Source organism: Lipophrys pholis, assembly GCF_963383615.2.
Source record: "Lipophrys pholis genome assembly, chromosome: 3".
Lineage (NCBI taxonomy): Eukaryota > Metazoa > Chordata > Actinopteri > Blenniiformes > Blenniidae > Lipophrys > Lipophrys pholis.
In genome coordinates this window covers 18,319,141-18,332,445 of record NC_137627.1, presented here as the reverse complement: position 1 = coordinate 18,332,445, position 13,305 = coordinate 18,319,141, and the positions used below count along the sequence as shown (strand labels likewise).

At 41.4% G+C, this 13,305-nt stretch overlaps 1 protein-coding gene across 1 annotated transcript in view; it reads right to left on the bottom strand.

Moving 5' to 3' along the window:
- The window catches only part of nox4 (NADPH oxidase 4), a gene marked incomplete at its 3' end in the record, with an annotated part of 18,919 nt that extends 7,429 nt beyond the window's left edge, over positions 1-11,490 (bottom strand). Inside the window, exons 1-9 of the mRNA XM_080459825.1 lie at positions 11,368-11,490; positions 10,815-10,910; positions 6,931-7,041; positions 6,626-6,710; positions 4,944-5,041; positions 3,895-3,922; positions 3,544-3,616; positions 1,169-1,249; positions 28-190 (exon numbers count right to left, since the gene is read on the bottom strand). Of these exons, the coding sequence (XP_080315951.1) occupies positions 28-190; positions 1,169-1,249; positions 3,544-3,616; positions 3,895-3,922; positions 4,944-5,041; positions 6,626-6,710; positions 6,931-7,041; positions 10,815-10,910; positions 11,368-11,424 (792 nt within the window). The 5' untranslated portion in view covers positions 11,425-11,490. The remainder of the gene's footprint in view (positions 1-27; positions 191-1,168; positions 1,250-3,543; positions 3,617-3,894; positions 3,923-4,943; positions 5,042-6,625; positions 6,711-6,930; positions 7,042-10,814; positions 10,911-11,367) is intronic.
- Between the last annotated feature and the right edge of the window lie 1,815 nt (positions 11,491-13,305).

Genomic DNA, 13,305 nt, shown 5'->3' with positions numbered 1-13,305 from the left:
TCCAGCCGTGCACACACCCACACAGACCTGGGGATAGTGTGGCTGGAAGCGAGCTTCCTCTCTGCATCTGCTCTCCTCATCTTCAGCCTGATCCAGGTCCTCCAGGCCCTGCTGCTCTGTGCTGCTCTGGTTGGCTCTGAGGCAGCCGGGGGGGTGGGCCTCGATGTTGGTTTGATACTTCAGAGCTCCGCTGATGGAAAGAAAGACGAGAATCACCGCGATGTTACTTTGGTGATCCGGACCCAGGGCGTTAAACATGCTACCTGTGATCATGTGATCATGTGATCATGCACGTTGTGAATGTGTAGGTATTTCCTCGAGGTACGCAACCTGGAATGAACAATAGAGTCTCTGTGTTGGACAGTATAAAAGATGGATGAACGTTTACAGCAAGTTTTCAATAAAACTGTTCTCACTGTTCAGTAATAGTGGAGGTCAAAATCCAACGTTGCAACTAAAATAGCATCAAAGACATTCAACAATGTTGAGTTTATATAAAACATGCTTGCTAAAGGCTGCAGAACATCATGCGACACGCTGACGGGAATCACCGCACAAAGCAGGATTTTCTTTCCTAAGCGTTCGTTGCATTCACTCGAAAGCGATAAAACTTTGGAGTTGTCATAAGCTGAATGTCATAATGGTCCAGCCAACTGAAGATCAAGTTGGCCTGTGTAAGACCCCTGATCTCAAATGAGTTTTAACTTCTTTGAATCGTCTCTGCTCATTGTTAAGGTCTGTAAGAAAATGACGAAAAGCCTCATCAAAAGACTTTCACTGCATCGTTCGGAGAGGATAACCAAGAACACTTTCTAAAAGTTGTCATGAATGTAATAATAAACACAAATATTGCTTTAATATTGCAAATAGAGCTGCATTAGGATCAAGGCCAGACAATTATATAAAATATTTCTGTTGAAGAAAACATTAGATCCCTGATATCTGGAAAGGAATGAAGCAATACCAAAACATTTTTACGAGTATAAAACCATACAGGAGGATCCCTAATGATGTCAAGTCCTTCCGTTCTGAACTGGCGTCTCTAATATTTGCTGAGATTTCAAGTGAGGCAGATTATTATCTTGTACAGACAAACTGCACAAACAGTGCTAAAAAAGTAGAAATGACTCCTGCACAGAACCTCACGGACAATTTGAATGCAACTTACCCAACCATGTGCACCATCAGGACTATGTAAAATATTATGAAGAGGTTGTGCGTGTACCAGAAGATCTCGTAGTTGGACATCCTACAAAAAAAAAAACACACAAGTGAACTTGAGTCAGAAGAAGAAATGTTTTTGTAAAACGAGGAGCACTCACTTGGTAACAAGGGGACATGAGTGATTCCAATAGGAAAACAGACACAAAAGAAGAAAGAAAGGACGATGTTTGTTCAGGACCAGACACACAGACTCCCTGCTCAAAGCCTGAGCAAGCAGGACATCAGAGGTCAATTATAAAGGGGTCATTACACTCAACAACCCACCGTAAACAATGAACAAACAATGAACATGATCAAAAAACACTATAGTCTTCCTCTTTAAATGCACCTTCTTTCAGGATTAGAAAAGGCTAAATGTTTGGTTTCTTTCTTTTCTTTCCATACGGTGGTGACATTATCTTCAATGGTTGAAGTTGGAAGTAGAAAGGTTCCGACTTGGTGCATTCAAATATATGCATCTATATGTACCTCAAATATTTCTTAATCCCTTTTTTGGCTTATAGGTGATGACCAAAGGTATTTGTCATTGATCTGCAGATTTTCATGGTTTCTTATCATGGTCATTTAAACGTTCATAACTAGAAACACACCAGATAAATAGGAGAGACAATACGTGTATTGACTTCAGTTCTCGGACGAGAAAAAAATATTTGGTCAACATAAAGCTTTAGAATAGAATGAAATGTACATCTTAAAAACAGCCTCATATGATGTTTCACAATTTGATCATAATCTCTACTTTCTATTGTCTTTCTGTTTCACCTTAGGGGAATCTATGACCACATCTCTACATGGAAAACTAAAGAATATCAGCTGAAAGAAATTGTTTAAAGACCCATTATTAACCTGCTGATGTCAATGCTGTCACAGGAATGAAGTGGTACTAGGAACAATCAATTTCTCTCAAATAGGCCCCCCAGTAACACTTATTCCCCTGCTAAAATAACAGACACACTGCTACTGTATTAAAAAGTAATTATATAGGTGTAGATAGCCTCTGATGCTACATCACATTCATTCAACAATGAACCAATGAGATGTTTCTTTGGAACAACCAGGAAAATAACATATTGAGCTACAAATACGGTGCTTAGTAAGGAACAAAACATTTGTTTTTCTTTCTTTTGCAATTTATTTGATGATTTTTGTTTTGGTCCCTCCCTGTTCGATATGTGTAATTTTCTTCATTTGTTTTGTTTGTAGTTTGTTTTCTATTAGACCATTGGTCTCGGTACATTTTGTGCATAGGTGTGTCTCGTGCTTCAGTAAAAGAATTCTAATAACAGTGCAAAAACAAATAAAACTAATTTAAAAAAAGAATAAAAAGAAACATCCTTAAACCTTCTCCAAAAATAGGTCCCATGTAATGTTTATCACACTACACAAACTGCCCATGGGAGACATTTCCTAGCTTCTGGTGACTGTCACCGATACCCTGATGCAGTTACAGTACTGCCGGCTACAGACTGTTAATGACCTTGTGAGCGTTAGTAGTGATAATATCACTGGATTCCTGTGACTCATTATGCAAATATTCTTCCACTACGGAGCAGCCACCGTCCCACCTCTCCAGCCATTGAGCCAAACTCTTATCTAAAACCTTAAGTGGTCTGGAAAAGCCTCTTATCCTCTGTTCAATTACTGCTGAAACCACACACACACACACACACACACACACACACACACACACACACACACACACACACACAGGCACCACGGCTGACCCCACATGACCTGAGAGCAGTGATTTGCTGTAAAAGCCCCTCTGTTAGTGGGTCTCATCATGGTCTGCATCTTCTGTTCACAAGATGAGTCAAAAATCCAGACAAAGTTGAACAGACATGACACAAAGAGACACGCACGCACGCACGCACGCACGCACACACACATGCACACACACACACACACACACACACACACACACACACACACACACACACACACACACACACACACACACGGTCCATGTGTGTCATGGCATTTTTTGACAGAAGTAGATGCAAGACTTGAATATTGCTCTTATACATTCAAATCAAAGTTCCTTTTCCAGTCAGCAACCGAAATCTGTTTTCCTTCACCACACCCTTTCTTCCTTATAAAAAAAAATTCATATTATTTTCTTTATTACGCGCTGAAAACAACTGTGATACACAGCATAAGCAATTCTGCCTTGTCATGCAAACAGCTCCACTGGCCTGTCACTCTAAATGATAATATATATTTATATAAAGAGACAGACTGCGTCCGCCTCTATTAATACATCCACAACAGATACACATGAGCTACGAGGATAACGATGATGGATTTGGTTTAGCTTACCGTACACAATAGGAGGAGGACATGGACATCAAGAAGAGGATAAGAACCAACAGGACGCCAGTGATTCCTGGGACTTAACACAAATACACAAAGACAACAAGCAAATAACATGTAAAAATCACAAAGCGAGATTTTAGTCTTCGCTCATACAAAAGAAGACACTTATGTCCCCGACTTCAGCAATACACATTTTAAATAAAGGAAATTAATTTGAACAATGCGAGAAGTGATCACTATATCACAATAGAATGAATTCTTGCTTTCCACCTTGAATCGCTACTCTACACTACATTTAATATTTCAATCACTCCACAAAATATTAGTCAAAAAGAATCAGTAATTCTTACTTACTTGTAGTTAAAATGATCAGCTTGGGGTCCTAAGCAGGAAGAAGAGAAATATATGAGTGTTTATGAGGTCTGAGTTGAGTTTTCGACTAATCATATGTTTTAAATAGAAAACATACATTCATAACAACACGTCACTGGATGAAGCAGAAATCTGCTCAGTGTTAGGAGACACATGGCTTGCTACTCTGGACACTTTTGAAATGTGTAGGCAGTGTCCACACTTCCTGAATCGGGTTATTGCTTTCAGGTTTAAGGATTTAGTCAGTGTGAGTCACACTAAGAGCTTGTCAGATGATCTGAGAACAGCTGAAGTCTCACCCATGTCACCATATACTGGAGGACTATTTTGTTCAAGGATGTTTTTTTTTTTTACAGAAAATAGTGTGCGAATGTGAAGTGGAGAATCAACATCGGACAAAACCCAGTGCTTTAGAGCAGATTGTCCAGAACATGCAAAATGACAAACGATTAAACACCTCAACTTTCCAGAATTCATTTTTGTTCTGACCTTAAAAGCCTCTGTCTCACTAGGATTACCTTTGACTACAAAAAAAGGATGAAAAATATGTTATTAACAACAAAATGTTGCAAAAATATCTTAAAACTTCTGGTGAAATATGGGTGCCAATGAGCACTGGATCTTGATTCAAATAGCATTTGACAGAGAAGAATTAGGACTTTTTGGCTCCTGAGACAGTTTTACGACCAATACATGAATGTCTTGTAACAGTCATGTGATAATCACACAAAAAAAACAACAATTAACCTTATAAATATGGATAATTATGGGTCTTTCCCCAGGATGACAATGGCTTTGTCATTAAACATCAAGCCCAAATAGAGCTGGTGATGACGCCAACGTCGATGAAGACCAGCTTTTTCATGCTGAAGGTTAATTTCTAAGAGACTATTTTGCAAAGTTGCAGAATGTTTTTAACCATGTTTGAAATTGCCTCACTCAGATGTAGTGAGGCGGTGTATGTAAGCGTAGACGTGATGGATTTTCAATGACGGAGGCTTGTGAAAGCATGAAAGCACAAATGTGTTTACCTCTCCTCTGTGGCGAGCCAGATTGAGAGAGGGAAAGTCATCCGAGTAGCTTGCACTGAAGTTGACGACGTTCACCAGGTGGGCAGAAACGTGCACGACTGGAGAAGAAGAAACAGCGTTAGCCCCCCCCCCACACTGATCTCAAACACACATTTTGTGCACAGACAATGTCTAAGACCTCTGCGATTCTTTGAAAAGAAGGAAAATGAACTGCCAGTGGATACTTAAAAGTACAAACATTTCTTTGTCTATGCAGCAAAACAGTCAGCAAAAATCCTCCTGACTTCCTGGCACACACACATGCACACACATGCACACACGCGCACGCACACACACACACAGTTCTCGCTGACATCATAGGCTAACCATGCAGCCATTCAACAGCTGATGGTATTAGAGGGCGTAATCATGAGACACAAGGGTCCTTTTTTTCTCGGCCACATCCTTTCCCACTCCCAGAGCCTCCCACACGTCTCCCTCCTTCCTCTCCTCTCTTTCTTCTCTTAGTGGGTGTCTCTCTCCCGTCGCTGCTTCCGCTCCGTCTTCATTGTCATTTGCTGCCTCAGGGTTTTCTTGGAACGTGAGAACATAACCCCAGGCAGGTTGTCGGCCGGTTTTTAGAATTTTGGCGTGCTGATATTAGCCTTTTTGTCCAAAGCAAAGTCAAAAACTAAATCAAACACTGGAGTCACAGGAGAGAACACCCCACTAATTGAGTTTCAAGCTTTTCAGTGCCTCAAAAACAGCAGTTGTATGTTGCGTCATTGTGTCTAAACATGAACTGGTACATCGTGACATTACTGTCTTCACATGGCTGCACATGCACATGGTTCTTACTCAGACTTTCCGTGACTTTGTCATTTTATTCATGCTGAAGGAGAAGGCTTTGTCAGAAAAGTTGAGCGCCCACGGAATAACACTCAAGTCATATAAATAAAAAACACACTGTTGATTTAGTCAAACATTAGCCTTTAGCTTCTGGTGGGATGCATCAAATATCTATGTTTCGTTGTTTACTTTGTGTTGCTGAAGAAAACAAGTCATATCAACAACATTTGACGTCGTGTGTTGATTCTACACAAAATAATGGAATCGGGTTCTTGTTAAAGGAAACGTGTTTTCAAGTCAGCTTAGAAAACATGTATCCGTGCTCTGCAAAAGCAACGTAAATCTGTTTTTCAGAGATTTTCTAATAAGCCAAAATGGCCCCAGTTGACAGTGCTATACTATTCTCCATTATTCATCCGCAACCATTGCAGTTATTAGTCAAGTTAGTCATTAGACCAAAAGGTGAAAGCATGGCCTTTACACAATAGATGGATGTCTGCAGAGGAAAAGGTCACAGCATGCGGTTCAATGGGGTTAGAAGGACTGGCTTCACTTGTTCACCTTTTGTGAGACGTGCAATTAACTGTTGACACACAAACTGGGATCCTCTGAGAGAAAATAGAGACCCTGCGGATTCACAGCTGTAAGCGGCTCCCATGATGTCATGAGTGGAGACTCACCAGAATAACAACACGCACGCACAGGACAGCAAAAATCACACGGAGCACATCACAGCTGGCACAAGAGGAATGCCGGGAGAGCCTGGATTCATTTATCCACATTTCACAGACACACACGTCAACACAGCCCCTGTGATACATGGATGAAAGTGTGGTGAGATGATGCCTTTTTACCGGAGAAGATGCAGATGGCGACGCCGCACACCACATGAAAGGTCTTGCTCTTGTCCAGCAGTCTGCGTGTTTTCCTGCTTGACACCTGAGTGGAACGCAGACAACCGTATCATGACAGTGGATGTGATTAGGCAGAAATGTTATCAACGCGTCTTGTGTTTCTCACAACAATCGTCGCATGTGGTCTCTTACAAAGCCCAAACCAGGTTGCCACTTGCCTAAAAACACCCACCCACAAATCAACCTTACCCCCCCCCCCCACCACCACCACCTCCCCTCTATTATACTCTCTGGGTGTTTCTTACCACGTGTGTTCCTCGTACAAAAGTCAGCAGGGAGCGACACATGGGCAGCAACACCAAGCTGCAGTTCAGGTTCAGCACTGAAGCAGCTGCCCTGCTGATGCACAAGCCGAGCTGGGGATCACACACACACACACACACACACACACACACACACACACACACACACACACACACACACACACACACACACACACACACACACACACACACACACACACACACACACACACACACACACACACACACACACACACACACACACACATATTTGAGCTGTTCCAGGTCACATTGGGGTAATCAAGACCAGCTGAGAACTTGACGCATCACGTCTCCACCACTCAGCAATGACTGGTGTATCTTTGTCTTTCTCTAAATGGAGAAGTGATGACAGATACTTTAAGAGATCATCATAATCTGAAATAACTTATTGGGAGAAATTTACACACGATGCCAACGTCTTACAAATCCATGGCCTGATGGAAAAACTAAAACTGCGGCAACACTGAGCTCTAATCTGGCAGGAATAGTTTAATGCAACATGTATTTTTAGAGAATAGTTCCATGTTTGTCATCATATGTTATAAATACAACATTCCTACAACTAAGGTCTCAATTAGAACGTCTACTCAGAATAATGACAGGAAGAATCCAAAACAACGCTTCCCTTCACATTGTTTTGTTTGTGTACTTGGAGATCTTCACGAGGCACACAAACTCTGGCAAACATGCAGAATTCACACTGAGTCACGTGTTCGCGTCGCAGGTGAAGTTTCATTCTCACAACATCCTCATGCAACACGAGACGCCCCGGGAGGAAAAAAAAACAAAAAAAAAGAGGCAGTTCACCTGAAGTGACACGGAAGGATGTGAGCTGTGTAATCTGGTTGTGCAAATCTCCAGCTCCAGCTCAATAACCACAGCTCTTTTCAGGTGGAAAAACTGGATGTGCTTTGGGGTCTCCTAAACTCAGCACATTCAAACACTTTCTTGGCAGCCTCAGTGTGCTCCGCGGGTGCCGTCTCTCCTGATTATACCCGAGAAAATGAAACCACCAGTGCGAGACGTTAAGGTGTGTGGATGGAGGAGAGCATGTGTAACGCCGGAGACTCGCCTCTGAGGAGATACTGGAGTTTAATGGTGTCACAACAAAGAATTTAATTCTGGACATTTTTCGTAAAAAATAACTATGACATTGGTAAGACAAGCAACGTTTTCGGGGTGTTACATACGACAGGCCAAAGATCAACTCTACGTTTAGCAGGTCAGAAAGTTCTTTGCCCTCTTAAAGCTTGACACACGTCAACTCAGCAGAGCTTCTCAAAGGAAAGCAGCTGACGGCAAAACCACAAGCAGGAGATCTGATATCCTGCTTTCTGTACATCCCCGACACCACAGAAGATCCTAACACACACACACACACACACACACACACACACACACACACACACACACACACACACACACACACACACACACACACACACACACACACACACACACAGTGAGGCATGCAGGTGAATGAGATGAGATGCTTTCTGAAGGTAAATCTAAATCCTCAAAAGTGAAGCAGGATTAATGCTTTTATATACATATATCTCTACGTCTCACGCTGACACACACACACACACACACACACACACACACACACACACACACACACACACACACACACACACACACACACACACACACACACACACACACACCCACACCCACACACACAAACTTAAGCCCTCTGGCGAGGCATTCATTCAAACCAGTGGCGTGCCCACACTTGCCCCTCTCTCCCCTTTGCCTCCCACTGTACAGGCAGTGAAGTGTCTCAGACACGCTGCTCGCCACTACATTTCATCTGCGTTTCCGTTCAGTCCTAACTACACGCATTTATTTCCACAGTTTGTTTTTTTAAGGTATCATCTTTAAACTCTCTTCTTCAACATGTCCAAGCTGTCACTGTGAGGTAAACTGTCCCTTATTAACGGCTGAGTTATTGCATTTATATGGTGAACAGCAAAGTTGAAGTGATTAGGAATAAAAACACTTGAATATGCAAAAATATATATTGTTTTAAGTGCAAGTACCCTGGTGAGTGAGATGCATATACCACAGTATACACATAAAAAGGCAGAAAGAGCAAAAAATGAATATAATGCAACCTCACCACAAACTTCCCAAACAGTTAAACTGACATGCCTCCATGCGCAACAAGGGATTATAGTAAATGTGAATTCAGGTTTAGACGAACAAAAGCCTGAGTAGGGTTTCACTGATGTTTAGCAAAGACGAGACGGTTTACTGAAACAAGCATCAAGAAACATCCAGGAAAACACGTGACGGAAATTAGTCTGCAACAAGCAGCAAGCATCCAAGTCTAATCCCGACTGTATGTGCGTGTGGAGCCTTGGCTCTGCTACTGCTGGTCAGTTCTTCAGTATGAAACACATGGTCACGTACACAGACACACACACACACACACACACACACACACACACACACACACACACACACACACACACACACACAAGCACAGAGTTCAAGGCTATCATCAAGGTTCAAGCCAGAAATCAGACTCGTGAAACCAGCATGTGACAGTAAGACATTCATCACATAAACCTGCTCTGAAGAAGTTTGTTTTTTTTAGCGGTTATGTAGGACACAATCAAAACTTGCAAAAAAAGCAAAGGAAGCAATGCAGACCTGCTGTGTCCAGACACACAGACCACTGTGGAAAGACAAGCACCTGACACCTGTGAGGGGACAGCAGGCGAGTGGAGGGGGCGACACCAGTGCTAAAGAATGAGCCCATTAAAGACTCGCAGCAACAGGTGTGCAACTCTCTCTTCAGACCGCCAAGAAATCTGAATAAGGTTTTATGATTTATGAAAAGACATCAGGACCGACAGAGGTTTACATGGAGAATCGTCACGACATGTTGCTTTCAACTTTAAAGAGAAATAAACTTAAATGCCGGGAGTAATGCGTCAAAAACATGAAGGCGTTTATCCAAAACAGACAACTGGATAATTTCAGGAGGCAAAGCCTGTAATGCTTTACAGAATGGTAAGCAGAAATTGGACATTATTCATTATTAATGTTAAAAATTGACCATCGATTTTTTACATTTATTTAATTTTTTGTCAAAACACCTGGCTTATGTACAGTATATCAGTCTGGCCAGACATCACCATCACCAGACCATTTTATTCATCAATTTAATCCCTTCATTTAATCCTATGAAGTCACTATTATTCAGACATGTAGCTTCCACACATAGGAAGAGGAATACACAATATAACGCAAGTTCATTGATATTATCGCGATATCAAACCGACGTGTGATAAATTCAGTTTCCTGCACTGTGAATTCAAAGGGACTGAATTTTCAATATAAAAGAAAAGTGTGATCAATCCCCATTATTCACAAAATAGTATGATTCATTAAAAAGAATAGTAATCTATTGGAAGAACAAATTTCAAAGGACAAAGCAATTAACATCCTATATGTAATACCATGGTAATATTATCACACAATGTGTCATCAGTTAACATCATGCAGCCCGTAAGATATACTGCTGGCTTTGTTTGTTTTTTGTACTCTGAATTAGTTCGTTCATTACAGACTACACAAGTTGGAACCACTTTTTCTCAGATAAATGAACGACCGTCATTGTATTGATTGTTTTGATTCCCACTGGGAAGTTCCCAGTTAGACAGGATTGGGAAGTGGGACCTTTCCAGCTTTCCAGCTATGCATGGACACTGTCAAATAACAGGTTTACAGAGCTTCCTGTAACAAATCCTGCCACAGATTCACATGGCACCTCAATCATTCAACCACGACACACAATGTTTGTAAAGTACGCTTGAACAAAGTGCGTGTCTCACCCCGAGCATCTTGTAGAGGTAGTGGTACTGCTGGCCAGTGGAGTACAGCAGGAAGGTTTTGAGGAACAGCCAGGTGTTAGCTCCCAGCCACAGCATCTACACACACACACACACACACACACACACACACACACACACACACACACACACACACACACACACACACACACACACACACACTTCATCCACTAACAGTACAGGATGTACAGTAAAGTCTGAACATGTTCAATGTCAGGAAGCAAAATGACAATCAAAATACAACTCGAACTTAACCAAGATTTACTTAGTTGATTTGATTTACTTGTCCTTGAAAAAAAACCCAACTTCTTTACATTTTGTTTTTGAATTTACATCTTACAAAGGAAACTTACAAAATACACAAAAACCTCTATTACGCAGTAATAAAATACAATACAGCCAATTTCGTTGTCTTTCTGGGAGAACAAAAAAGGCAGCCTTTTTAAAACAGTCATAACACTGAAGTGTGGTATCCTCCAAGAGATCCCAACATAGTGCTGCACAGATGCAGATGTGTGAGTGAACTCTTCCCCACCAGGACCAAGTGTTTCCCTCCTTCGTTGGCGACCCAGCTCCGCACCGACAGCACCATGGTGCCGCAAAACTCTCCGCCAAAGTGTCGCTGTGTCCGGGCTCAGGAGGGATCCGTCCTGCCCGCAGCTCCGCAGCTCGCTCTCTCGCTCTCTCTCTCTTTCTCTCTCTCTCTCTCTCTCTCTCTCTCTCTCTCTCTCTCTCTCTCTCTCTCGCTCTCGCTCTCTCTCTCTCTCTCTCTCTCTCTGGAGTCCACAGACCGGCCGGTGTCTGCTGCGTCCTGCACTCACTCTCCTCACTCCTCCTCACTCCTCCTCCTCCTCCTCCTCCTCCTCCTCCTCCTCCTCCTCCTCTCTGTGCGCCTTTTCACTTCTCATCCCCCTACACCAATACCTCCCCGACAGAATCCGGCCCGCATCCCCTCCGTGCTCTCATTCCGCCATATAACGCTGAACGTCACACCAGCAGCGACGACGAGGCTTCATCAAGTCAAACAACTGAAACAACCAGACGGGGTTGACTGAAGTTCAGAGAGACGAGGGGAGAACAATAAAGTCCTTCTGACACTTTCTGACACTAGAGGGCGCTGTAGACCTATATGTCCATTTGAAATGTGCGTTTATATTATAAGTGTACAAATTATTTCAATTAGTACACACTAATATATGCATTTATAACCTCAATATTATTGCCAACTAATTTGCAAATAATTGCAATTGTTTTACAATCCAAAGGCAAGGCAAGACAAATTCTTTATAGAGCACCATTCAGACACAAGGCTTTACAAAGGAATTATATTAAAGCTTTATGAAGGAATAAAATAATTACATTAAAGCTTCATAAAGAAATAAAAGAAATATATTAAAGCTTTATGGAGAAATAAATGAAAGGTTTACAAAGGAAATAAAAACAAAATTACATAAAAAATTTACAAAGAATTGTTTTTCATCATTTAAATGATTTGGGACATCAAATACCAAAATAGAAAAGCACAAAGTAAAGTTGATCCTATGAAAAGAATGAGAGCATGAGAGAGATGATGTGAGAGGTTTTTAAGGTGTTTCTTAACACTGAAGCACTCATACTTTGCCTTAGGTCAATTAAAAAAGAAATTATTAGCAACTTTAGTAACTCAGTCACTGAATGCCTGCTGAATTTCAGAAGAAACCCTTTACCAACATTTACAACTACTGTACTCACAGTCTAATCAAGCAATACAAAAAATAGTTATTAGGAAATTAATATAATGATTTGCTTGAATTTTGTTTTCCCAAACAAAGTTACTATTACATAAAAGGTCCAATAACAGAGCTGCCAGGGGACCTCAGGCCAGACAGTTTGCGTGTATACTGTATTTTTATGACGGAATCATAAACAAAAAACCCTCAAACACAATTTTATTCACCTCAAGAAACCACATTTTTTGTTCTTGATAAACATCATGTTACTGAAAGGCATCAGAAAGAAAACTGTTTTGATCAAAACGAAACAAAACAAAAATTTGCACTCCAGATGCAGTCATTTCAGTGTGTTGTATAAAAAGATTGAGGAAAAACTCTTTTTATGGCTGTTTTGGGAAATGAAGTCAACTGTCTGTAAAATGAAATATCCATTTCTTGGCAGTGTGTACACTCTCTGAGGGTATTAACCTCTCATGACACGCTTCATCTACTGCTCCTGGGGAATTCCTCTCTCACTAAACCCAGACCACCACATGTATGAGCTGAAGAAACCATAAAACTTTGAAATAATTTGATCGTGGTGTCGCACGTTTTGCTTAGTCACGTGTTCTCAAATGATAAATGCAAATGAGGCAACAATCGATGTCAAGAGTTTTTCTATGACAGACTAAAGCTTTCGAAGTAATAATGATTGAGGAGGATGAAGATGCATGTTTTCCCTGTGCTTCCTCCCACAGTTCAGAGACATGTGGGTTCAGTCT